Consider the following 25,634-nt stretch of genomic DNA (forward strand, 5'->3'; position numbering starts at 1 on the left):
TGACCCCTAGCCTGGGGACCTCCACGTGCAGCGGGTATAGCCCTAAAAAGCAAAACAAACAAACAAACAAACAAACAAAAACGCCAAAACCTAAATAGGCTTGCTTCTGAAAAAGAAAGACAAATACTATATGCTATCACTTATATGTGGAATCTAAAATATGGCACAGATGAACCTGTCTACAGAATAGAAACAGACTCACAGACATGGAGAACAGACTTTGGGTTGCCAAGGGGGAAGGAGAGAGAGTGGGACGGACAGGGAGTTTGGGGTTAGTTGATGCGAACTATTCATTTAGAACGGATAAGCAACGAGGTCCTACTGGATAGCATAGGGAACTATATCTAATCACTTGTGATAGAACACGATGGACGATAAAAAGACCGTGTGTGTGTGTATATATATATATATGACTGGGTCACTTTGCTGCACAGCAGAAATTGATAGACTATTGTAAATCGACTATAATAAAATATTTTTTTTAAATAGGCTTGTTTCTTGCAGGACCCTCCTAGCCTTTGATGCATAGGCACACACCGTGAAGCGCCATGAGCAGGATTCCAGGTACAGTCTTGTCAAATTGATTTCAACACAGAACCTGTTCTTTCCTGAGTCACCACTCTAGGCAATGCCAATCATCCCAAATTCTTCCTCTTATAGGTCAGGAAATTGGACCAGAGAAGGAGTGACAGTGCCCAAAGTTAGTGCAGGACCAAGTTTTACTACTTTTTTTTTTTTTTTTTTTTTTTTTGTCTTTTGTCTTTTTGTCTTTTGTTGTTGTTGCTATTTCTTGGGGCGCTCCCGCGGCATATGGAGGTTCCCAGGCTAGGGGTCGAATCGGAGCAGTAGCCGCCGGCCTACGCCAGAGCCACAGCAACGCCAGATCTGAGCCACGTCTGCAACCTACACCACAGCTCACGGCAACGCCGGATCGTTAACCCACTGAGCAGGGGCAGGGACCGAACCCGCAACCTCATGGTTCCTAGTCGGATTCGTTAACCACTGCACCACGACGGGAACTCCAGGACTGAGTTTTAATTGCGCTCTTTGTCTCTATCAGTTTAAGGTCACCTGGGCATCCCCAAACATGGATTGTCCTTGGTTTCACATCGACTCACAGCCATCATCAGACAGGGTCATTATTTCCCCCTGGGAGACACTGAAGACAAGTTGAATCAGTGTTGTTGGCACTAAGTGACAGGAGCAGGATTCAGATTCTTGTCTTCTGAACGCTCAGGCTCACTCTGTTACTGGCGACCGAAGGTAAATAAACACCAGAGCAGAGAGGCCAGAGGCTCAAGTCTCTAGCCGGAGAAGACGCCCACCCAGAGCACTGCTGAAACTAGAGGGTGCCCATGGCCATGGGCAGCAACAAATCCCTGGGAGAATTCCTGGTAGCATTCGGCACCTCTGAGTTGCAGAGACAGTTCTGGGTATGCCCAGTAGCCTGGGGTGAGCTTAGCACACTCTGATACCGGGCCATGACTCACGGGGATCCATGCTATGTCAACCCAGGCTGCAAGCGTGACCAAAGAAAAATGCCAGCTCCTTAGCCTGATGCAGCTGGAGGTGGCCAGGCCGGATCCACACTCCTCCTGTCACTGGCCTTTGGCTGAGAGGCCGTAACCTTGGAAACCAAACACTTCCTGACCCGCGCAAGAGAAGAAAGAGCAGAAACCTGGGAATATTGAACGATGATATTAGGAATCTAATAGTCCCTGCTTTGTTCTAGGCACTTTCCATGCACCTTCTCATGCCATCCTCAACAACCTTAAGACACAATTATTACTACCTCCATTTTACAGATGTGGAAACTGAGGTTCTAGGCTAGCACAGAATTGGGGCAACGTCACATGCATCCAATGTCAAACTCACCCAGCTACTCACTCAGTCTCCATTTTCCTCCCCAGGCTTCTTCTCAGGAAGCCCAGAGGTCTTAGGGGCAAAGCAGGAAGTTTTGGCCCCAGTGCTCTGAGATGCAGTCCTGCAGCAGGAGTTGGACCAGCAGAGTGGGCAGCAGGGAAGAAACAACTAGAAAATGAGTACTGGACAGCTCTGATCCCATTTACCCTACCCAGAAACCATCTGAGGTAGCAACCACTGTACCCATTTTTCAGAGGAGGAAACTGAGGCTTAGAGAAATAAAGTGACTCATCTAAGTTTACCCAACTGCACAGTGATACATCTGGAACTGAAACCCAGGTCTGCCTGGCTCCAGAGCTCCAGAGCCATTCTCAACATAAGCTGCCAGTTCCAGAACATCCCAGCCGAGGGGATGGGCATGAGTCGGAATAAAGTCTCAGGGAAGCATGTTCTGAAACTGGGAATCTGGGCCCAGCTGAGCCGCCTGGTCTGCTGGTCATGGGCTGGTTCCACACTCCAGCCCCAGGCTGGACTTTGAAACAGTCACATGTTAATCTCCCTCTTCCCCTCCATCCTCATTTCTTGCTTTCAGCCTCCACCCTTCTCTCTCCCGACCCAGAGAGGGCTGGTCTGGCACCAGAACCCATGTCTGTCCTCATCACTGAGAGCAATGCTGGTGATGCTGATGGAAGTCAGGGGTGATTGTGGTGACGGTGGAGTTGGTAAAAGTAACAGTACCGTTAATAAATGGCGTCTCATGTTGGCCAGTTTTCTCAACTCATAATAAAACCAAGCCTCACAGTAAGTTTCGGCATAATTGCTCCTTTAAAACCATCCCTGAGAGATAACTGCCACCAACCAATCCCATTTAAAAGATGAGGAAACTGAGGCTTTAATAGGTCAAGTTGTCCAAATTAGTACGTATGCCGCTTGGCTTTAAACCTGGATCTGTCTGAGCCTGGACTCTGCCTTGTGGTCAACCTGCCACTGCCCTTGGGGGCCTGGAGCCCAAAGAGGAAGAGAAAGGGACATATTAGACTGTTAAACAGGCCTGAAGGCTGAAGTCGATGGCCCAAAGGACAACGGAAGGAAAAAGCCAGGAGTCCCAGCTCGGGTCCTGGCACCATGGTTTCCTGCTGGCGACTACATATTGTCTTCCACTACCTGAAGAAAGAGCAATGTCAGCCAATTCACCCAGGCATCTCGTGCTGGCCAATTTTCTCAACTCTAAGACCTCTGGGTGGCACCGCCAACAGGTAGGTAAATTGCCCAGTTTGAGATTCATCTCCTCTTGTGCTGGCTGGGAGTCCCAGGAAAGGAAGAGGAAGAAAGGTGGGTCTGCACAAGCCTAAGACTTTTCCAAGTGTTTTTGATGTGGGCCAGCCAAAGCTTCAGGTGGAAACAGATCCAACGCTCAAGAATGATGCAACAGGAGTTCCCGTCCTGGCTCAGTGCTTAGCGAATCTGACTAGGAACCATGAAGTTTCAGGTTCAATTCCTGACCTTGCTCAGTGGGTTGGGGATCTGGCGTTGCCGTGAGCTGTGGTGTAGGTTGCAGATGCGGCTCAGATCCCACGTTGCTGTGGCTCTGGCGTAGGCCGGTGGCTACAGTTCCGATTCGACCCCTAGCCTGGGAACCTCCATATGCCTCGGGAGCGGCCCAAGAAATGGCGAAAAAAAAGACACACACACACACAAAAAGAATGATGCAATGCTGGGTAGAAAATGAAAACCAGAAAGCTGCCCAGTGGCCAGCACCTTATTCTAAAAGAGGACATTGACCCAAGTCCCCTTGAAGAAAGATCTGGAGAAAACCAGGGCAGAGCCGAAGAGTCAGAAAGGGTTTCAGGGGGCCTGAGGTCAGCTGAGGCTGCTTCTCCTGGAAACAGCCCAGCAGCAGCTCCTGAGAAACCAAGGCTGGCTGCAAACTTCCTAGAAGGTCCTGCTCTGCAAAGCCCATAACTGCCGCATTCCCAGAGCCCTGCCTCATCTCCTTGGGTGGCGGGACCAGCTGCAACCAGCCTCACGCAGGGCTGGAGAGCTGGGTGCCTCTGGGGCTTTAAGCCCAGAATCCCAGCCCTGGAATGCTCCGACTGTGCAGGTGCTGGGCTGACAGAGCCAGACCTGAAGAAATGCAGGCAGGGCACATCCCCTGAGGGGCTCAGCTCCTGGGACTCTCCAACCTCCACACACGTACACAAGGGCACACCTGTACATCCTTGTGCAGGGTGCACTCAGACTCCGGCACGTCACATCAAAACATTTGCACGAACGCAGGAGGAAAAGATCATCTACTGAGAATGTGACTCTGACCAGGGCACTGAGTTAGAACAGCATCCATCCAGCACACGATGCCTGCCTGCCGCGTCACCAGTAGAGAGGAAGCCTACTGCCTACTGTCACAGAAGGGGTTCTGGAACCCTCTATGCAAATGCCAGATCCTCAGGGAAGCCTGAGTGTTCCCATCATGTCTCAGCAATAGAGAATCTGACTAGCATCCACGAGGACGAAGGTTCGATCCCTGGCCTTGCTCAGTGGGTTAAGGATCCAGCGTTGCTGTGAGCTGTGGTGTAGGTCACAGGTGCAGCTCCGATTAGACCCCTAGCCTGGGAACCTCCGTATGCTGCAGGTGCAGCTCTAAAAAGACAAAAAATAATAAATAAATAAATAAATAAATAAAAACAAAGAAAGGAAAAAAAGGAAGGCCAGTGGTCACTCAGTTCAGAATGGGAAGTGCTGCAGCGGACCCCAGGCAGGTGACAAGGACCCCAGGAGAGGGGAGGGAACACCTGTGGGAAGGGGCTCAACATGAGGTTGCGTGGCCCACCCAGGCCTGGTGGGGAACCGGGGCTTGTGATCAGAAAGGGGCTGCGGGAAGGAAGTGTGGGGGGCGGGGGTGGTCCCTGGAGACCCAGGGGACAGGCTTTCCAATCTGTGGAGGGCAGGATTTCTCAAACTGTGAACTCTGGCCACATCCTGATACATTAAGAAGTGTTACAAATTACAGGTGTTTGAGATGGTCAGAGCTATATTGAGAGGGGAATCTAACCCACCGAAGAACAGAGTGGAACCTCGCCTCCCTGATTTGGGATATAGCACCTCCAACAACAGAATCTAAGCTGACATTAACGCATAGAACATCTACAATAGACCGTGAGCTCCCTAAAGGCAAGAATTGACTTTTGCTATCTCTATATTCCTGGCATATGATGGGCATTTAGTAAACGGTTTTGGGTTTTTTTGTTGTTGTTGTTGGTTAAATAAATGGATCCTGGCAGTGACTCATGCAGAGATGCAGCTAATGAAAGCCCCAGGGCCTTTCTCCGTGTGTGCTGTGGCCTAATCCTTACTTAGTTGGGTTTGGGACCTCAGGGCAGGATGTAACATTTACCCCTATGAAATCCCATCTTGTTGGAAACAGCCCCTCTAGATCTTTCTAGTCAGCTCAGAGCCGTGGGTCAAATCATGCTGGTGATGCCAGATCACGGTCTCCACTCCAGCCCCTGATGGATGCCTCATTCCTGCAAATTTAGCCAGAGGGCCACACCAGCTGGCTGGCCCATGTGCACTTGAGCTGAACAATCAGTGCCGGCTTGGCAAGCTCAGGGTGTAGACAGCCCCCTGCAGCCTGGCCTAATGTGAGAGCACGGAGTTTGCAAACTCCTGCCCTTTCTACCAGCCACCGCCTCTCATTGGCTTCAAGAACCCCAGATATTTTGGCCTAGGTAATTCTCAGAGGCCTGTGGGTACCAGAGACCCTCAGCCCACTTGGGGAAGGAAGGGAACGTCATTTGGGACCCAGAACTACATATTTCGGGGGACCGTATATAGGACGATCAAGCCCCATTTTCCAGGTCAGGAAACTGCAGTAGGGTAACTTTAGGCTGTGAGAGACCCTGGGCCCAAGTATGACTATTCTCCAGCCTTATATCCCTTTATCAACTTCTTCTTAGAATTTTCTGCTCCTTTCAAAATCAGGATCCTGCCCTACTCCTAGATCTAGCTTGAGTCTAGCAGTTAAAAGTCATTGAACAATAAAAATAACAATAATGGAATTCTCTTGTGGTGCAGTGGGTTAAGGATCTGGAATTCTCATTGTCACTGCAGTTTTTGATCCCTGGCCTGGGAATCCCATATGCCACAGGCACAGCCAAAAAAAAGGAAAGAAAAAAATAATAATAACAACTTCATTTATCGGGCCCCTACTAAGTGCCAGACACTGTTGTGAATACTTTGCCTACAGCATCTCTAATGTTCTATCACCCTGTGGGGAGATGCAGTTCTTTTCCTTTTCTTCACATGGGAACGGAGGTCCAGAAGTGATTTGTCCAAGGCCACCTTTCCAGGAAATGTCAGTCTCAGATTCAAACTCAGGTCTGTCTGAACCTAAAGGACATCCTCCTGACAGATCAGAGCTATCAGCCAGACACGTCTTTAATAGAAGCCGTCATTCCTGTTTATTTGTTTTTTGTCTTTTGAGGGCCCCACCCGTGACATTTAGAGGTTCCCAGGCTAGGGGTCGACTTGGAGCTGCAGCTGCCGGCCTACACTGCAGCCACAGCAACTCGGGATCTGAGCTGCATCTTGGACCTACACCACAGCTCACGGCAACGCTGGATCCTTAACCCACTGAGCGAGGCCAGGGATCGAACCCAAGTCCTCATGGATGCTAGTCGGGTTTGCTAACCACTGAGCCACGATGGGAACTCTAGAAGCCATCATTTATAAAGGATAATTCACAGTGGTCTCTTCCCTGGCAGGGAGGCAGACACGAGGACAAGATCGATCTGTCCACTCTTCCCCAGGGACCAGCACAGGCCAGGCCCAAGGCCACAGGTGCAGAGGAAGAATATAGGACCCTGGAAAGAACCCCACTGCCTGCCACTGCCTCCTGTTTGAGAAGGTACTGAACAAAGCCTTAGAATTTCTAAATGACTTTTCCTGCCAGAAGCCACCTGCACCCATGCCTCCTAAAAGCTGACTTATGGGAAGATATTCAGACGGACTGATCTTTCCCAGTAATTCACTCGAAAATATTAGCCAGGGGCCTAAACTATTGGCATTTCTATCGTTTCAAAACATCCTCCAGTGTGAACAGCTGGACTTGGAAGTTACCGTATTAATACTGGCACCGGGGAGTTCCTGTTGTGGCTCAGCGGTAACAAACCTGACTAGTGTCCACAAGGACATGGGTTTGATCCCTGCCATTGCTCAGTGGATGAAGGATCCTATGTTGCTGTGAGCTGTGGGGTAGGTCACAGACACAGCTCAGATCCTGCATTGCTGTGGCTGTGGTGTAGGCTGGCAGCTGCAACTCCAACTCAACACCTAGTCTGGGAACTTCCATATGCTGTAGGTTCGGCCCTGAAAGACCAAAAAAAAAAAAAAAAAAAGTATTGGCATCAGAAGGACATGCAGGCTGTTAAATAACAGGGTGTATGAGTCCTGGCTTAGGTGCAGTGCTGAGCCAGGGCACTGGAAGAGGATGGATCTTGGGGGTCATCCAAGCTCACCTCCAGCTAGAGCAGGGAACTCGAGCTCAGGGATGGTGAGAGAGATGGGATATGAACTTGGGTCTTTTGGCTGCTTCTACCATTACAAGATATCCCCCTGCTAACCCGCTCACCCATCTCTAGGGCTGACTTTATAATTGCTGGATGAGAACTGATCCACAAGGAGCAGCCAAGAGGTCTCAGTAGAGACAAATCCCAGAAGGGGCCAGCTGAGCATCCTCTGGAGGGGTGAGGAGTAAGTTAGAATGGGAGCTGCCTCAGACTCTGAGATGCGGGGATGCCCTGCTCCATTGTGTCAACCTTGGACCTCCTGGCCAGAAATGGAAATTCACTGGCATAACTTCCCCATTCCGTAGCCTGCCAATCAAGGTCTCCATAGCCCGGCCCCAACTTGCCCGTCCACCCTTATCTCTCCCGGCTTGCCCTTCAGCCCGGCCGCACTCCTAAGCTCTGAGATGATCCCACCAGCATTCTCACACAGCGAGAACACCCCCTCCCTTCCGGGGGCTTATCCAGGCCCCACGCATCCCAAGGAGCTGAGCTCCAACCATAGCCCACCTCCTTCGAGTCTTCTAAGCAGCCCCTCCTCAGGGCCTTAGAGCACGTGACACCTCTCCCATCCATCTCCTACACCTTCCTAACGATGTGGATAAGAAGCGCCAGCTACCTTTCACTAAGGCCATACATCATGCCAGACCCTCCCCGGGTATTACCGCAGTTAGTCCTCCCAACAACCCTCTGAGTTGAACACCATTATTTCCACTGGACAGATGAAGGAACCAAGGCTTGGAAAGTTGCAATGTGACACAGTTAGACACTGGAACCCAGGACCCCAAGGCCAAGGTTCCTCGTCTCTAGGTGCCGACCCCACCAGCTACCACACTGCCTCACTTTGTTAGTTCCTGCTGGGGAGGGGTGGGTTCTGCTGTTCTTGGGCGGGCATTAGGTCTCGGAGGGCTTGGAACATTTCATTAATTTATTTATTCAACAAAAGTGTGTCTGTCACCTTCTATTCATTCCTAGGATCTAGCCCTTATCTTGGGCATTCGAAATGCAGGCTTGAAAAAGCCACTGTCTCTGCTCTCAATGTGACCCACAAAGAGACAAATGACTAGACAACTCGGGATGGGTGATGTGTAGGGCTAGCAAGCCTAGGCAAGGGGGCTTCTGGGCAATTTCACCTAAAAATTGGAACGTGTGACAAATCTGCTGCGTTCTGTGCCCTGGGTGCCTGGTACCCATCGCCTTCATACAGCAGGCACTCTCAGTTGGTGGCCATGGCCAAGTGAGTACATAGTGTCAGTGAAAACCCCAGAAACATCCATCTAGCTGATGTGTCCAGTTGGCCATCTGGGGTGCTTTTAGTTTCAACAATCATAACAATGGAAATGATGTGTAGCAGCCTGACAAGGAAGCCCTTAGGTGACTAGAGGTCCTGACAGGCAGAAGTGGTGGTTAATACATCTTGGAGAGCCCCACGGAGCCCAGCACGGTGCCTCATGCCAGAAGGAACCCAATAAATATTACTGATTAATGACAAAGGCTTCCGCTGTCTAGGGACACACAACCTCAGACAGTCATGGAGGACGTGTCCTAAGTTCTCCTAGTCTGTCTTTCATTCCTCATCTCCTTGTCTTCAAAAATACAGAGAATCTGCATGTCCTCCCGCCTTAGGTCCAAAGGGGCAGAACCATTAAACCTGACCAGAAACCTGGAGAAGCTACAACCACCAAACAAGGAAAATGTTCACCTCTGGATCATCTGTTTCCCATCCCTCACCCAAAGCGAGTGTCCAGAGCACACAATGAAGCAAACAGCAGGGTCCTAGACCCTATGGGACAAGGTCATGAGCTTTCCTTCCAGCTTCAAACCCTCACCCTGCCTCCCTCTGACCCCCTGGAGTCCAAAGCCAGAGCCCCTACCAGGCAAATGACCCAGTGAATAGAGAAAGGTTTCTGGAGCGGGTGGGGGACTTCTTCCTCTAGGTCATTTTTCCAGGCTCTGCAGGGTACTCCTGAGCTCGTCCCAGCCAAATGGGGGCAGGTCTGGGGTGATTTGGGCAAAAGGTCTCAGGAAAGAGCAGGGGCTTTTAGGCCCCAGTGTCCTGCCCTCCCTGGGCTGCTTCCCCCAGGACTCTGCCCCCTGACGGGCTGTTGTGGATCCTGAGGCTCTCATCCCAGGGGAGGCAGTAATGTCACCCAGCAGAGGGAGGGGGAGAGAGCCTGGCTGCTGGATTGGAGTCTCCTCCAGTCCCTTCTCCCACTCCACACTGCACAGTGGCCAGGACCCCAGGAGGCAGAGGCTTCATCCCAATCATCCCGGCCTCCTGTCTCAAGGCTCAGGCCGGCTCTTGGTACCCACTGACCCCATGTCACCTAGGCTGTACTCTCTGGTCCCTCCAGGCAAACAACCACCAATCCGACAGTGGCGTTCTCTGCCGCTAGCTATTCTTTGTGCATCTCTGTTCCAAAGTTTGTGTCCCCAGGAGTGCAGGGCCTTTCAAGTGCCTTCAGGGAACTCAAGCCCTCTATCAAACTCAGAGTGCTGGAGTTAGGGTCACTGCGTGCCTCGCTGTCACATCCTGTGCACTTCCTGTGACCCGTCAAGAGCTCTTCAAATATCCCCTTTCCTCCCAAGGACCATCAAAAAGTCAGTGTTCCTCACTTAACCTGTTGCCCTTCCACGCATGCCCCTATCACTGGCCAAGGTCATGCCTGGAGTTCCCTCTTCCACGTGGGACTCCAATCCTTTTCGCATGAGCCCTGTCTAGTGCCTTTCTGTGCCCCAGACTTGCCCTTCTGCCTCCTCTTCTCCTCCTGTGTGTATCCCAGCTCCTCTCCTGGCCACTGATGCGGACAGGTAGCCTCCCAAGTCCAAACCCCAGCCCTCCAGGGTGCTCACCGCCACCATTCTTGTAGCAGAGATAGGGGAAGCGCCACACGTTGGCCAGGTCTACGGCGTAGCCGACCACCGACAGTAGGAAGTCGATCTTCTTGCCCCAGGTCTCCCGAGGCTGCTCTTCCCGGTCGCGGGACGCCAGGAGGCACTGGACGCCGTTGCGCTCTTTCACCACCAAGAGCTCCGCAGCTTTGCGCTTCCGCGGGGGCTGCTCGGACCCTGGGCCCGATCCGCTGTTCTCAGGCTGCACCTGCGGGTTCATTCGCGCCAGAAGCATGGGTGCGGCTGGCAAGAGGGGCGTTAGCGGTACTGGGAACACGCCGAGGCTCTGCTGGAATCAAAGGAAAAGATATGGTCACTGTGCCATTCCACCCTGCCTGTGCTTCCCAAGACCTCCCGGGAGCGCCGGGACACTGTGGTCCGCGCGCGCTGAGCGGACGCGGGAATGCCAGAAAAGGGCGTGCGTCTGTTGGGAAAATTTGGAAACAGAAGTAGTAGCGCATCCAGCTGGGACGGAACTTAGAGGTGGAAACCGCCCCAGCTGCCCTGGGGATCCCTCTTGGGACCCTGCAGCGCTTCCCTCTTATGCCTGCTTCCTCTCGCCACCATCCCCTCGCCAATGGCGGGGTCTGGACACACCGAGGCTGAGATTTCCCAGGGCGGTGACTCAGCCCGGTGGAGCTGGCTGTCCCTAAACCCAGCTCGGGTCTGGGTCACCTTCCACAGCCTCAGGAGCCTTTCCGTACACTTATATCTCCGCACTTCAAACTCGCTTGCACCCTAGCTCTGCGCAGCTCTACCTCAGCCTTCCTGGCACACCTAGCTCGGTCCCGCGCTCAGGGTGCACTCACGTGTCTGGCAGCTACGGGATCCCGGGTGCCGTGCGCCCTGTCTGTCTGCCTCGGACCCTCTTAGCCTCCCCAGGCTGTGGGGCTCGGGCTGGGGCTGGGCTCTGACGCGTGGCGCTCGGGCGCGGCCCGAGGAGCGCGGAAAGCAAGCGTGGGGCGGCCGGTGGGCGCGGGCTGGTTGGTTCTGACCGCGACGGGCGGGGGCCGGGCTGGTAATGTAGCCTGCGCCCCAGGTAACGCGCCGATTGCATTAACCCAGCGCCGGTCCCGCTCTGTCTGGAGCCCGTTAGCGCTAATGGAGACTGACAGCGCGGCCGGGGATGGGCAGGGGCGGGGGCGCGACGCGGGCTCAGGGGACGGCTGGAGTCCCGCTCCTAGCGACTTGCGGGACCTGGGCGTCCATTCCCTTTCCAGCACGCCTTGGGATAGCAGACTCGGCTCCCCAGGGCACCAGGCTCTGACCTCCGAGCACAGGAAGAGGGCGAGACCCCCAGAACTAGGATCTGAGTCGCCTTTGAGAAGGGAGTGGGAAAGGACTGGGCAGGAAGCTTCAGTACTAGCTCTGTCATCTATGACCATCAGCTTTTAACTACCTGGCCCGACTTTCTCCATCAGCAAAATGGGCCTGTCCTGTTCAGTGCCTAGGATGGCAGACTGATGGCTGGCCGGCCGTTGGGTGGGTTTTGTTTTACTGGCTGGGATTGAAAGGTCACAACTGGGCACTTACTCCTACATCTCTCTTTGCTATGGGCAAGCTAGCAGATCATTTGAGGTTGTGAACCCTGTTGCGTGAGTCTTAGAATTGCTATTCATTTATTTACTCACTCAGTTATGCACCCCTTTGCTCAGTATTCCTTTATATACCTATTATGTGCCAGGCACTGTTCTAGGCTCTTGAGCTACATTTGTGGGCAACTGACTCAAAAACCCCTGACACGATAGAGTTTACAATCTGTTGGGGGGGGGGGAGTCAGGGGAAAACAAAAATAACAAATAAATACATTATTGTATAGCTATCAGAAGGTGATCTGTACTGTGGGATAAAAGTAGAACAAAGTGAGAGGATAGGGGGTCCTGTGGGGGGGGGTGCAGCAGCAGTTTGACCAGGGAATTTGAGACAAATGATATTTATTTATTTATTTTTGCTTTTTAGGACCGCACCCACGGCCCATGGAGGTTCCCAGGCTAGGGGTCCAATCAGAGCTACAGCTGTTGGCCTACACCACAGCCACACCAACAGAGGATCTGAGCCATGTCTGCGATCTACACTGCAGCTCATGGGCATGCCAGACCCTTAACCCACTGAGTAAAGCCAGGGATCCAACCTGAAACCTCATGGTTCCTCGTCGGATTTGTTTCCATTGCGCCACGATGGCAACTCCTGAGAGACAATGATATTTAAACAAGTAAATGTTGAGCCCATTTGGACCCGGTATTCAGTCATTCCGTCATTCATCCATTTATCTTTTGCTTCATTTATTCATTCATCAAATAGCTGCTAGTCACCCACTATATGCCTGAACAGTCTTGGCTAGTGGGGCTATGGGGATAATCCCAGCCTGCAGGATCTCAGTCCAGTGTGTAAAGAGTTGATCACAACCCAGTGTGGTCAGGATTAGTTGTGGTCAGGAAACTGGGGGCAGCTGAGTACAGTGTGGGGTGGAGATCTAAGGTGGGTTTTTTTTTTGTTTTGTTTTTTGTTTTTTTTGCTTTTGCTTTTTAGGGCCATTACCTGCAGCATATGGAAGCTCCCAGGCTAGGGATTGAATCGGAGCCACAGCCGCTGGCCCACAGCACAGCCACAGCCACAGCAACGCCTGATCCGAGATGCATCTGTGACCTACACCACAGCTCGTGGCAATGCTAGATTCCCAACCCACTGAGCGAGGCCACGGATTGAACTTGTGTCCTCATGGATACTAGTCAGCTTCGTCTCCGCTGAGCCAAAACAGGAACTCCCAAGAAGTCTTCATAGAGGTGCCAACTTAAGCAGGATAGGTAGGAGTTTGGATAAGCCCAGGCACAGTGTGACTTTTCTGCTCCTTAAACATTCCAGGCTCAGGGATTTCCCTCAGGGCTGAGTGGTTTAAGGATCTGGCTCTGGTTACAGCTGTGGCCCAGGATCTTCTGCATGCTGCAGGCATGATCAAAACAAATATTCCAAGCTCAAACCCACCCTAGGATCTTTACCCTTGCTCTGTCCTTTGCCTGAGTTGTTCAGGCCTCAGTCTAGTGGTCCCTTTCTGACCTCTCAATTTGAAGGTGTACCCCCACGCTCTACCACGTCACCCTGTCACACTATTTTATTCCTTTCATTGCATAACTGTACAAATTTATTTATTTATCTATTATATGTCTCCTCTTGGGTGGCTTATGAATTTCATAAGGGCAGGGACCTTGGCTGCCCTATCCGCTACCACGTTCCTAATATCTAGAACATACTAGGGCATCAATTATGTAACATGAATGCACTAATGGTGATGCAGGGGGGTGTTTAGAACATTTTCATAAGAGCAATGATCACTCTTCCCAGGGACAGATGTCCTGTGTGAAAGATACAGAACGACACAAAAAGGAAAAATAACCTGGTCATAGGTTGGCCCTGGCTTCCCGGAAGCTGATGGTTGGAGGCAGAAGGTCAGGAAAGAATTGAGGAAAGCCTCAAACCACAGCTATCAAGGATGTTCCTCTCCTCTGACCTGAGGACCATTTTGACTAGCCTCTGAGGAAGCCGTCTGTGCATTGTGTGGCTCTGAGGTCACAGGCTGGAAGTGCTAGAGTTGAAAAGAGAACTCAGGTCTCCTGGCTCCCAGCCCCTGTCTCCTCCTCCAGCTTCCAGATGGAGACATTCAGAATGTCCCTAGGAGCCGTGTTCTCCTCCTCTCTTCTACCCCATGTCTGATCCACCTGGTCCTGAGAATTCCACATTTAAACACGCCGTGAAGCCCCATTTCTACTGCTGCAGCATCCCCGCAGAGGGTCCCCACCCATCACCTTTCACTGCAGCCGCGTCCTGGCGGGTCACCCCACGTCCAGTATCTTTCCAGCTACATGATATTCTTCAGCTACCAGAGCTTTTTCTAAACCTTATCTGATCACCTCACTCCTCAGCCGAAAACTCCTCTGAGAGACAACACATCAATGTGATTTAATTAACCCTGGATTTGAGATAATTTTATTTTCTTCTTTATACTTCTCTTTATCTGCCAACTTTTCTACAATGAGCATTGGATACTTATGCAATCAGAAAAAGATAACCCATAATTTCTTAAAATCTTTCAGTCTTTCCAAGATAATATCTAAACACCTTCAGCAGTACAGGCAAGATTCTGCCTGCCTATTTAACCACATCTCTTGCAATTCTAATTCTCTCCTCCTTCTCCCTAAAATTCCTTTATCATCTCCAAAAGGTGCCTTATTCTACAGCAGCATGAGAGATACTCAACTGCTAGTGGTTCCTTGGACATCATGTGCATTTTTACATCTCTGGATTTTTAAATAGGCTTTCTACACCACAGCTCATGACAATGCTGGATCCTAAACCCACTGAGGGGGGCCAGGGATCAAACCCACATCCTTATGGATGCTGTTTGGGTTTGTTACCACTGAGCCACAATAGAACTCCTAAATGAGCTTTCCATCTTCCTCTTGCCTGCCTGAGAACTCCTATTTATGCTTTAAAACCTCAGATGTCACCTCCATTGTAAAGCCTTCCCTGATAACCACCTCCCCCAACAGAGTAAACTCCCCTTTTATACTGTTTGTATATTTGTTCAGTACTTTATCTGTGCAAGTTCCCTACCAAGGGACAGAGACAATGTCTGATATATCCTGCTCCATAGCTTGCACTCCAGAAATGTGTACAGAACAGAACTAGGACAGATCTCAACTGTTGGTTGGACTTGATATCTTTGGTTGGGCTTTTATATGTTAGATTCTCCCAGAAGCAGCACGTGAAACAAAGAATTGAATTCAAGTGCTGATAGAGGAGGAGGGAGGTAAGAAAGGGAAGGTGATCAATGGGGAGGGCCAGTCAGCAAGTCCTGAGAGTTCCACCTCAGAGACTTCTGGAGGACAGCAGTGAGGACACCAGCCCGGTGCTGGGTTGAAGGGGAAGGCATCTCTCTCCATCTCCTGCCCAGTGTCCCTGCCCTCAGTTCCAAGAGCCATGGGGCCATGTGGCTTCTTTCTGTGCCCTGCATCCTGCCCCTCTAAGTGGCCTGAGGGCAAGGGGGTGGGCAGGAGGCTGGAGCATTATCAGCACAAACGTGATCGCTGGGGAAGCGTCGCTTCCACTTACCATGGCACTTGGTGACACAGGCCATGGGCTCATGGTGATGCCTGGTGCAGTTAGCCCAGCCCTGGCCATCTCTCTGCAGACAACAATACCCTGACACACAAAGGCTGGGCTGGAGAAGATTTGGAATCCAAATGGCTTGGTTCTGGATGGGTACCGCCATTGCACTGGAAGCTAAGGCCAGAGAGGAGAGGTTCACCTGTGTATTTCCTCCCTTCCTTCTTTCCTTCCTCCCTCTTTCTATTTCCTTCCTTCCCTCTTCCCTCCCTCCCTCTATTCCTTCTTTCTTTCCCCCTCCCTCCCTTCCTTTCCCCTTTTTGGCTGCACCACAGCCTTCGGAAGTACCCAGGCTAGGGATTGAACCTGCACCACAACAGTGAGCCGCTGCAGTGATAACGCTGGATCCTCAACCCACTGAGCCCCAAGAGAACTCTTCTTTGCTTCTTTCTTCTTTCTGCTTCTTTTTCTTGTTTTTTTGTTTGTTTTTGTTTTTAGTCTTTCAAACAGGGGCATTATACCTATGTCCCGCCATGGACTTGCCCTTCTTCCTTTTGCTGTGGCCACACTTAGCAAAATACACACGGGCCACTTCCTGGCTAAGCTGCCTTCTCCCTGGGAGGGGTGATCGGGTGCCCTCTAGGGCCTGGAAAGAGAAAAGCATCTTCCTGCTCATTGAGGGACTGTGGCAGATGTACCAGAAGCAGCCATAGACCTAGTTTCTCAGGAGACCCCTGACCCCTTGGCAGGCATAGTGACACTTGACTTTCATACTAACCGCTTGAGGCTCCAAATCCTGACTCTGCTGCTCACTGGCTGTGTCAGCCTGAGCTGATGTTTGCCTCAGTGTTTTATAGGGGGCTCATCCTAGCACTGTAGTTGTAAGGCTTAAATGAATCATGACTGCAAAATGCTTTGTATTGGACACGTACTAAATTCATGATAGATGTGTGCTATACATTTGGCAGCCTTTTTTCTTTTTCTTTTTTTCTTTTCAGGGCCACACTCACGGCATATAGAAGTTCTCAGGCTAGGGGTCGAATCAGAGCTGCAGCTGCCAGTCTACACCACAGCTACAGGAATGCCAGATCTGAGCTGAGACTGCAGCCTACACCACAGCTCACAGCAATGTTGGATCCTTAACCCACTGAGCAAGGCCAGGGATCAAACCTGCATCCTCAGGGATACTAGTCAGGTTTGTTAACTGCTGAGCCACGAAGGGAACTCCCTTGGCAGTCTTTCCATTCATGGAGCATTTATTGTTCTAGGCACCATGCTAAGTATTATTCATAAAATACTCAGTATTATCCCCATTTTATAGCTTAAAGAATTAATGGTGAAAGTGGTTAAATGCCTTGCTCAGGGTCACATAGGTAGGATGGGACAGAGGCTGGGATTTGAATGCAGAATTAGGCTGGCTCCAGGGCACACACACTTCTTTCCTTTCTTTCTTTCTTTTTTTTTTTTAGCTATGCCTGTGGCATGTGGAAGTTCCTGCACCAGGGATCAAACCCATGCCACAGCAGTGACCCAAGCCACTGCAGTGACAGGGCTGGATCCTTACCCCACTCTGCCACAGGGAAACTCCTCCAGGGCACACGCTCTTAAGCACTGTTCCCTTTGGTCCCTACCTTCATCCTCCTCCTCACCTCCCCCTCCCTCTCCCCACAAGCCCCTCATTCTCAGCAGGGCCCCTCTCCCTTTTTGAAAGTCTGGTACCTTGAGGCCGTGGCTGATGCAGTTCTGAACCCCAGCGCTGTTTGTAGCCACCATCATCTCCGGCCTTTTCTCCTCAGAGCTGGAGTCCTTCCCTCTCCGGGACTCAAGCCCTCCCCAGCCCAATCCCTCGCATCCACCCCTCCTGCCACCTCTGGGACCTGTGCCAACACCATCATGTTTCTCTTTTGCTTTTCTTCTCTCCTCTCCTTCCCTCTGTCCACCCGGGTCTTCCCCATCAGAAGAAGTGCTGGATTGTGCTCATTCTGCCTACGTAGCTCAAAGAAGTACCCCCAATTCATGGCCTCCGTGCCTCACCCCCAGCTCCCACAGTCACACAGTTTAGTGGCGGAACAAGAACTCAGACGTGGTCCAGGGCTCTTCCCACACCCTACATCCTCTCTGTGATGCATTTATCAGACTAGGTAGTCTGGGCACAGCCCGAAGGACAGAGGTATGGGACTGGGAAGCTGAGATGAGACTTTGAGGTCCTGGTGGAGGAGGGTCTGGGCGGGGTGGGATTCTGGGTGATGACAGAGTGGGTGAGAGGTCATCACTAGCCCCTCTCCCCACCCCACCCCCGCCCCTGCTTATTCCAGGGTACACAGAAAAGCAGGCACTACGCTTTCCTTGTGAGGAGACCCGGTGGCTGGTTCACACTGTCTGGGGATTGATGGGGGCTGTTGAGTTGACCTCAGATCCTCAGACCCACACCCCCGAAAATATAATACATATTTCTGCTTGTGCATATGCTGGGGGAGGCATGAGGAGAGGCCGTGGTGAAGGGACTTGTGACCTGGTAATAGCAAGGGGCACACCTGCTGGCCGCACAGAGGGACGTGCAGTCAGAGGGAGAGCAGCTGTTATATTCTGTGCGACTCAAGAGCAGGACCAGGGAGTTCCCGTCGTGGCGCAGTGGTTAACGAATCCGACTAGGAACCATGAGGTTGCGGGTTCGGTCCCTGCCCTTGCTCAGTGGGTTAACGATCCGGCGTTGCCGTGAGCTGTGGTGTAGGTTGCAGACGCGGCTCGGATCCCGCGTTGCTGGGGCTCTGGCGTAGGCCGGTGGCTGCAGCTCCGATTGGACCCCTAGCCTGGGAACCTCCATATGCCATGGGAGCGGCCCAAGAAATAGCAACAACAAAAAGACAAAAAGACAAAAAAAAAAAAAAAAAAAAAAAGAGCAGGACCAAAGCCCAGAAACACACACTGCAGGGAGTCAGACTCCAGCTCCCGGGAGCACAGGATGGGCTTCAAGGGTGTGTCAGATGTGGAAGGGGCCTCTTGAGCAGGCGTTGAGGGCCTGGCTCAGCTCCCAAAGGCATCCAGGCTGAGCCCCAGCATGCAGACAAATCACTGCTTGCCAGTTTCCCAGGCGCTGGTGAGGCTGGGGAAGGGGACCAAGGGAGGAAGGGGGTTCTTCCTCAAGGCTTCCCCAATTCTGCTAGTCCCCGCTAATCATTTTACTACTAATCATTCCTCCTCTTTTACCTCCCTGTCCCCCAGCCCACTCCTAACAAGACCTCACCCCACTCCCCAAACCATTGAGAAGCAAGGATGTCCAGAGCTTAGTGGGAACACGATGCCCTTCCCTGAAGTAGAACAGCCCAGTGGGTCGTGAGAAGCTGATGCTTTAGGGCCATTGCAAGGCCCTGCTTTAAATAATTTTGCATCATATGGGAACAAAGTTGGACTCCCCTTCCCATTGTGATAGAGAAGAACAAATCTGATTCCATAATAGATGTTTCTTTTACTTGAATCTTCATATTTCATTGCTTTTGCTTTTCGTTAAGAATATTGCCCGCAGCCTGAAATATACACCATAGCCCATTCTCAAGGTTCTGACCTTTAAGGGCATAACACTTTTCCATTCATATAGAGATAAAAAGTTGCAGAACAGAGAATAACATTTGCCTTAGAGGAACATTACAGGAATTTTGTGACCTGACCTACATGGACAGCTGCAAGAACAAAGGATCCTGACACCAAGAACTTTGCAACAACCAACCCTGCCCTCCCCTCATCTGGCCTTTCAAAATGCTTTGCAGAAACTTCTGGAGGATTTCAGGGTCTCTTGGGGGCATGAGCCACCTCTTCTCCTTGCAAGGCTCTGCAGTAAACCTTTCTCTGCTCCAAACTCTTGACGTCCCAGTGTTTTTTGGCCTCACTGTTCATTGGGCACATGACCTTGCATTCAGAACATCATGTCCTTTTGACTCTGACGAGTGAAGGAGTACATCTCTCGCTTCACCGATCCCCATTTCAACAGGGTGAAGCCCTGCTTGGGGTCACCGATCCCCATTTCAACAGGGTGAAGCCCTGCTTGGGGTCAGACCCTTCTGGCCCAAACAATGTCCCAGTAAAACTGAATAACAGCATTTTCTTCTCATGGCATTTATTGTTATGCTTACCACCTATTGATAGTGTGTGGTAGTGGTTTTCAATGTCTGACTATTATATAAAATTTATTTACTTATTTATTTATTTATTTATTTATTTATTTATTTATTTATTTATTGTCCTTTGTCCTTTTAGGACTGCATCTGCAGCATATGAAGGTTCCCAGGCTAGGGGTTGAATCGGAGCTGTAGCCGCCAGCCTACGCAACGCCAGATCCGAGCTGTGTCTGCGACCTACACCACAGCTCACAGCAAAGCTGGATCCTTAACCCACTGAGTGAGGCCAGGGATCGAACCCACAACCTCATGGTTCCTAGTCAGTTTCATTTCTGCTGCGCACAATGGGAACTCCTCTTCCATTATTTATTACCTAATGATTTTAAACTTGTGACGTATCTCAGACTTACATAAAAAGATAGACATTCCTATAACAAACAACTTGCTAGTTTAACTAAAAAAAAGTTAGAAGGATGGCCGAAGTCCCTGTGTATCTCTCCCCAGTTGTACTTCTCTCTCTCCCACCTCCTCTGCCCAGCCACCCTTCTTATATAATAATGTTGATATATTGCCAAGCATATATGCTCTCACTACGGATGATGGATGGATGGATAGGTAGCTAGATGGAGAGAAGGATGAAGACAGAGATAAATATAGGGATATATAATTAAAATTATAGGTGCATATTCCTAAAATCCTCTTATCTATATGTGTATGTCTATGAGGCTTAACACACATGGAAACATACAGAAATGTGTAAATAATTGTAAGTGGACTTTTACCATAGTAAATACACCCATAATCACCACCCAGGCCATTAAGAAAATGACCAGCACCCCCAAATTCCCCCTTTTTCCCCCTCAGAGTCAACATCTCCTCCCTCCTCCCCCAAGGTAACCAGTATCCTGTCCTCTAGGCCAGGGATTAGTTTTTGCCTGTCCAAACAATAGGAAGTATCCTTTCCTCCATTTAAAGTTTATACAAACGGTATCACATTGCATGAATCTTTTTGCAAATGTTCTTGAGATTTTTCCATGTTGATACTTGAGCTTCCTTTTTGAAACAAATGTATTTAATTTAGAAGAGCCAGTTGATTGAAAGGAAAACATAAGGCGAACACTGGGACAAGTGGAACGCGGACTGCCAGAGAAACACTGGCTCTTATTCCACAGCCAGATGTGAAAACTGAGGTCCCAGAGCGTAAGACCCGTACCCCCAGGTCACCTTGCCAGTTCAGGGCACACCTGGGGCAAGGCTCTGACCCCAAAGGTTTAAGGCCGGAGATCGTTTCTACCACGTCACGCTGGCAAGACACGTCTCCCTCCACTCTACCCCATGGCAACAGATACCAACGCTGTTTCCGAGCCAGTGTTAATTCTTAACCTCGGAACTGCAGAACATAAACTGTTTTTGTGAGTTGATTGTTTTAGAATTAAGCCTGGGATGGGGGCCGTGTGGTGTTTGGTGGGGGCGTCGGGGGGAGAGGGGGACCGAGACAGCTGTCCAGCCTTCAAAGTTATGACAAGCCTTCCACTTGGCAGCCCACCTCGGTGACCTATATTTTAATAGGTGCTATTAGATTATTGCTAATGAGACATCTTAGGGATAAAAGAATTATGCTCGCTGCTTGGGCTGTGGTAAAAGTACAATTGAATTAAGGGCTGAAATCGTTTAGGTCTCTGCTAGACAACCTGTCCCCCAGGCTGGGCCTGAATGGAGATATTAAGCTTTGGAAATTACACAGGAAAAATAAGTATAATTGATCTAAGGTAACTTCACTCGTCTAAATTAAATAATGTGATTGTTACAGGCAGAAAGGATCGGGTCGAGGAGCCGGACAGAAAGGGCTCCCTATCTGCAAACAAAGTTATAAGTAAAAGCCGTAGGGAATAGACTTCCCCCTGGTGAGCTGAGCACCCTTTAGATGGCTTCAAGAGTCCACTCGCGCATCAGCGGGAAACGGACCTAGTCTGTGCATCACAGACTCTGCCCCCCACCCTCCACCCAGGGCCATTGTCTTTATTGTGTCCTACCTAATACCCGAGCATGTCTCTGCTCCTCGACTCCCAGGGTGGCGACCTCATACCCCCTCCAGTGCCCCCAGGCAAGCTGCCCAGGGGCTGCACTCTTGGTTAGAAGAGATTCCTCTGCTGGGGACCAGCCAACTGCTTTAGTGGAGCATGTGTCCCTGTCCCCCTGAGTCCTGCCCTCTGGAATACCAAAGGTCGGGTGCAATGCCACCTCCCTGGAACAAGGTCCCACCTCCTCCGGAGCCATCCTTCATCATTGCTCGGTTATATGCGCAGCATCCACTCCAGGCCTTCAGCCTGGATAGACGTCTTCAGCAGATAGACGGCATTTGCATAATTTCAGAAGACCCAGGCCCATCTCCAAGGACCTCATGGGCTGAAGGAAGGAAATTATATTTCCCACTCTGACCTAAATATTTGCAGTCCACCAACTCTTCCATTGATTCTAGATTTTTGGGGGGCCGGAGGAGCAAAGAGTGATTGTAATGACTAGTGTAAATCACACCCCGAAGGAACAGTCTGTGGACATTTTCTGGTCCAAAAAAAAAAAAAAATAGTAAAGGAATATCAAAACAGTTAATGGACATGTTCTCCCTGGTTTCTTGCAGATTCGACTGCCCGGCTCAGAAAACCGCCCAACCTGCCCAGTCCTGCTGGGGACGCTCTTGGGACACCCCTCCATCTTTCAAAGTAGGACAAACAGGCTGCCTGCCCCTGAGCCACCCAGGGAGGGGCCTGCCCTCTGGATAGGTCTGCGAACAGGGCAGAACACAGAGTCTGATTGTTCTTAAGTACATCCCCAAACCTCACCCTGTCAACAAGAAGGTGACTTTTAGTATGTGGGACAGGAGAAATCTCTATTCTACAAATGCCAGTTCTTGAGTTGGACAGACTCCCATATTAATCTCCTGAGATGCTATGTTTTCAAACAGAAGCATGAGCTCTAGCTTGAGCAATATGAACTTTTAATTTAGGAGAAAAAATGAGTCAGCTCTTGCACATTTCCATCTTGCCTGTGCTACTTGGCATAGGATCCAGGCTTTGGGCCTCAGCTCTCCATTCTGTACAATGGGTACAAGGACCCTCAATGCTCACTTCTGTTCTGATGTGCTGTGTCCTTTCTGAGAGGGAATGAATAGACTAGGGGTGAAGGAGATGGCTTTGAGTAAATGGCGAGCCCCCTGTCTGTCTAGTTGTGTCCCGGGATGGGAGTGGGAGGCTGCTATTGACCAGGAAGGAATCCAACAAGAGTAGGGCTGGGGCAGGATGTTCTGGCGGCCCCACAGGACTCACTGATCAGTGTGTAAGTAAATTTTTCTGACTTCTCCTGTTGTTTTGGTCACTTGGGGTCTCTGCAAAGCCTACATTACTTTCCAGTTGTTTGATTTTCTTTTTTCCTTTTCTTATTTTTTCCTGTTACCTTCAGACTTTGAAATTATCCCAGTGACTCAGCCATTTGACTTCTTATTAATTCCAGGATCCTCTCCTATCTGCCTATTTTCTTTCCTGTTTCTCAGAAGCTGGGCTTGTACTTTAACTCTTCCCGGAAGCCGCTGTCAGGGACTCCCTGCCACTCTCACCTCGAAAGTACCATGGTTCCGGGGCAGCTTCCACTCGTCATGATTCCTGTGCTGAGAATTCTAAGTCCCACTTTCAGAGTGGAAATAGAATTCTGAAGTTTCTTAATATTTTCTTTTTTTCCTTTTTGCCTTTTATCTTTTGAGGGCTGCACCCGTGGTATATGTAGGCCCCCAGGCTAGGGGTTGAATTGGTGCTGCAGCTGCCGGCCTGTGCCACAGCCACAGCAACGCAGGATCCTTAACCCACTGAACAAGGCCAGGGATCGAACCTGCATCCTCATGGATACTAGTCGGGTTTGTTAAACACTGAGCCATGATGGGAACTCATGCATATTTTCTAAAACAAAACCTCAAACAGAAAACCAAGACTCCAAATAAAGCAGGTCAATTGAACATCACAAACTGTGACTAATAAGATAAATCACAGAATTCCTAGAACAGATGGGACTCCAGAGTTTGTCCAAAGCAGTGCTTCTCTCCATTACATCATCCCCAAACAGTGGCCATTGAACATGTGCTTGGATGCTTCCCATGACGGAGTGCTCACTTCTTCCAAAGGTAAGCGACTCCACCTTTTAGACCTCTCCAGTTGTTAGGGAGCTGTCTCCCTGTAGCCTCCACTGGCTGGCCCTGGGTTTAGCCCTTGGATCCACCCAAAAGAAGCTCCTTTTCTCCTTCTGAACCAGCCCTGCAGATTCGAGGACACAGATAACCACTCCCTCTCCCCCCCTGCCCCCCATCAGCACCCCCACCCACCTTAGGTTTTCTCTTCTCTGGGCCAAGCATCCAGCCCCAACGCATCTCAGTGTGTCTTAAGAGACAGATTCCAAAGAATGTACATATATGCATAACTGGGTTACTTCGGTGTACAGCAGAAATTGACAGAACATTGTAAATCAACTGTAAGAAATTTTAAAAAAATTTAAAATAAAATACCTTTACCACAAAAAAATAAAAAGAGAGAGAGATTGATTCCAAATCATAGCTCCTAGAATTGCCTTTGGAATTTGGCAGCTGCCAGGGACATCAAGGCTAATTGCTTAAAGCCACAGGGACATATCTTCCCTCCCCAGCCCTTGACTTTCTCAGGTTTCCTTGATCCGGTTTGTAACGATTGCATCCCGGTGCAATGCAAACATTTGCACTGCTTCACTGTCCCAGAGAGACCTGCCTGTTCTCCTCACCAGAGACAGGCTATAATAACCCTTTGTGATCACGCAGGAAGGTACCCAAGGGCCACTAGAGCAGCTGCGGCATCACACAGCCCGAGCCCAACGTCAGGGTGGGTGGTGGAAGGACAACACCTTATGGACTCAGCTCGAGCTCCCGGCGTTTTAATTGGCCCACCCAGTGCTTTACAGATCAGGAAATTTCACATAAAAACCTGGGTTTCCGTATAGAAAAAACTAAATGTTTACCGAAGGGGAGGAAGGAGGAGCAATAAACTGAAGTGTGGGATTAACAGATGCACCTACCATATATAAAATGGATGAACAATAGGATTTACTGTATAGCATAGGGGACAATATTCAATAATTTGTAATAAAATTATAATGGAAGAGAATTGAAAAAGAACATATATATATGTGTAATACATATGTGTATATATATGTATAACTGAATCATTTTGCTGTACAACTGAAATTAACACAGTATCGTAAGTCAACTCTACTTCAATTAAAAATAATTTAAAAAATCTAGATCTGGAGTTCCTGTTGAGGCTCAACAGAAAAGGAAACTGACTAGCATCCATGAAGACACAGGTTGGATCCCTGGCCTCGCTCAGTGGGTTAAGGATCTGGCATTGCCGTAAGATGTGGTGTAGGTCGCAGATGCAGCTCAGATCCCGTGTTGCTGTGGCTGGCAGCTGTAGCTCTGATTTGACCCCTAGCCTGGGACTTTCCATATGCCTCGGGTGTGGTCCTAAAAAGACAAAAAAATCTAGATTTCTGGCTTCCATAAGAATGTGCCACCCTGAGTTTGGAGGAGGGCCTGGGCTCTCCCAGTTCACCCCAGATCCCTTACTTCTCGTCAGCCACCCTCTCTTACCTTTCAGCCAAGCCTCTGTGATTTTGAGTGTTTGCAGCCTCGGCCCTTGGCACAGCATGGCCCCCCCAACATGGTGCTGCCTGGGAAAGAGTTATTGCTTTGCCCCTACATGGGGCTTTCCCTGCGTACCCACCTCCCCAGCCATCCTGGCCCTCCGTCTGCATTCCCGCCTATGGGAATGTTGCCAGGTGTTTCCCAACCAGGTCAGGTTCATCCTCCTGGTCTTTGCACCTGCCATGCCCTCTGCCTGCGGCACCGTCCCAGCCCATTGTCTACTAAACAAACGTCCACCCACTGAGAGCTTTGATTGATGTCCCTTTCTCTGAGTACAGGGTACTCTGCAAAACTTCTCTCTGCTGGGCTCCCTTAGCATTACCCAAGAGGCCAGTTTGCTTTTGCATTTTTCCTGCCTGGGAAGCAAGAAAAGCATAGTCCCTGCATGCGGCG

At 50.2% G+C, this 25,634-nt stretch overlaps 1 protein-coding gene across 7 annotated transcripts in view; it reads right to left on the reverse strand.

The window, feature by feature from the left end:
- SLC6A2 (solute carrier family 6 member 2) overlaps nt 1-25,432 on the reverse strand; it is a 63,896-nt gene extending 38,464 nt beyond the window's left edge. The window contains exons 1-3 of one of the 7 annotated variants that reach the window (XM_084960203.1): nt 25,188-25,347; nt 15,423-15,593; nt 10,278-10,605 (exon numbers count right to left, since the gene is read on the reverse strand). In XM_084960203.1, the coding sequence (XP_084816329.1) occupies nt 10,278-10,605; nt 15,423-15,491 (397 nt within the window). In that variant the 5' untranslated portion in view covers nt 15,492-15,593; nt 25,188-25,347. Of the gene's footprint in view, nt 1-10,277; nt 10,606-10,913; nt 11,693-15,422; nt 15,594-25,187 lie in introns of those variants that run through there. The other 6 variants (XM_084960206.1, XM_084960204.1, XM_013994585.3 and 3 more) reach the window with 6 other exon arrangements.
- Nucleotides 25,433-25,634: the final 202 nt, after the last annotated feature.

Source organism: Sus scrofa, chromosome 6, assembly GCF_054392235.1.
Source record: "Sus scrofa isolate SSC_HxYL_T2T_F1_AM1 chromosome 6, Sscrofa_HxYL_maternal_Yorkshire_Landrace_v2.0, whole genome shotgun sequence".
Lineage (NCBI taxonomy): Eukaryota > Metazoa > Chordata > Mammalia > Artiodactyla > Suidae > Sus > Sus scrofa.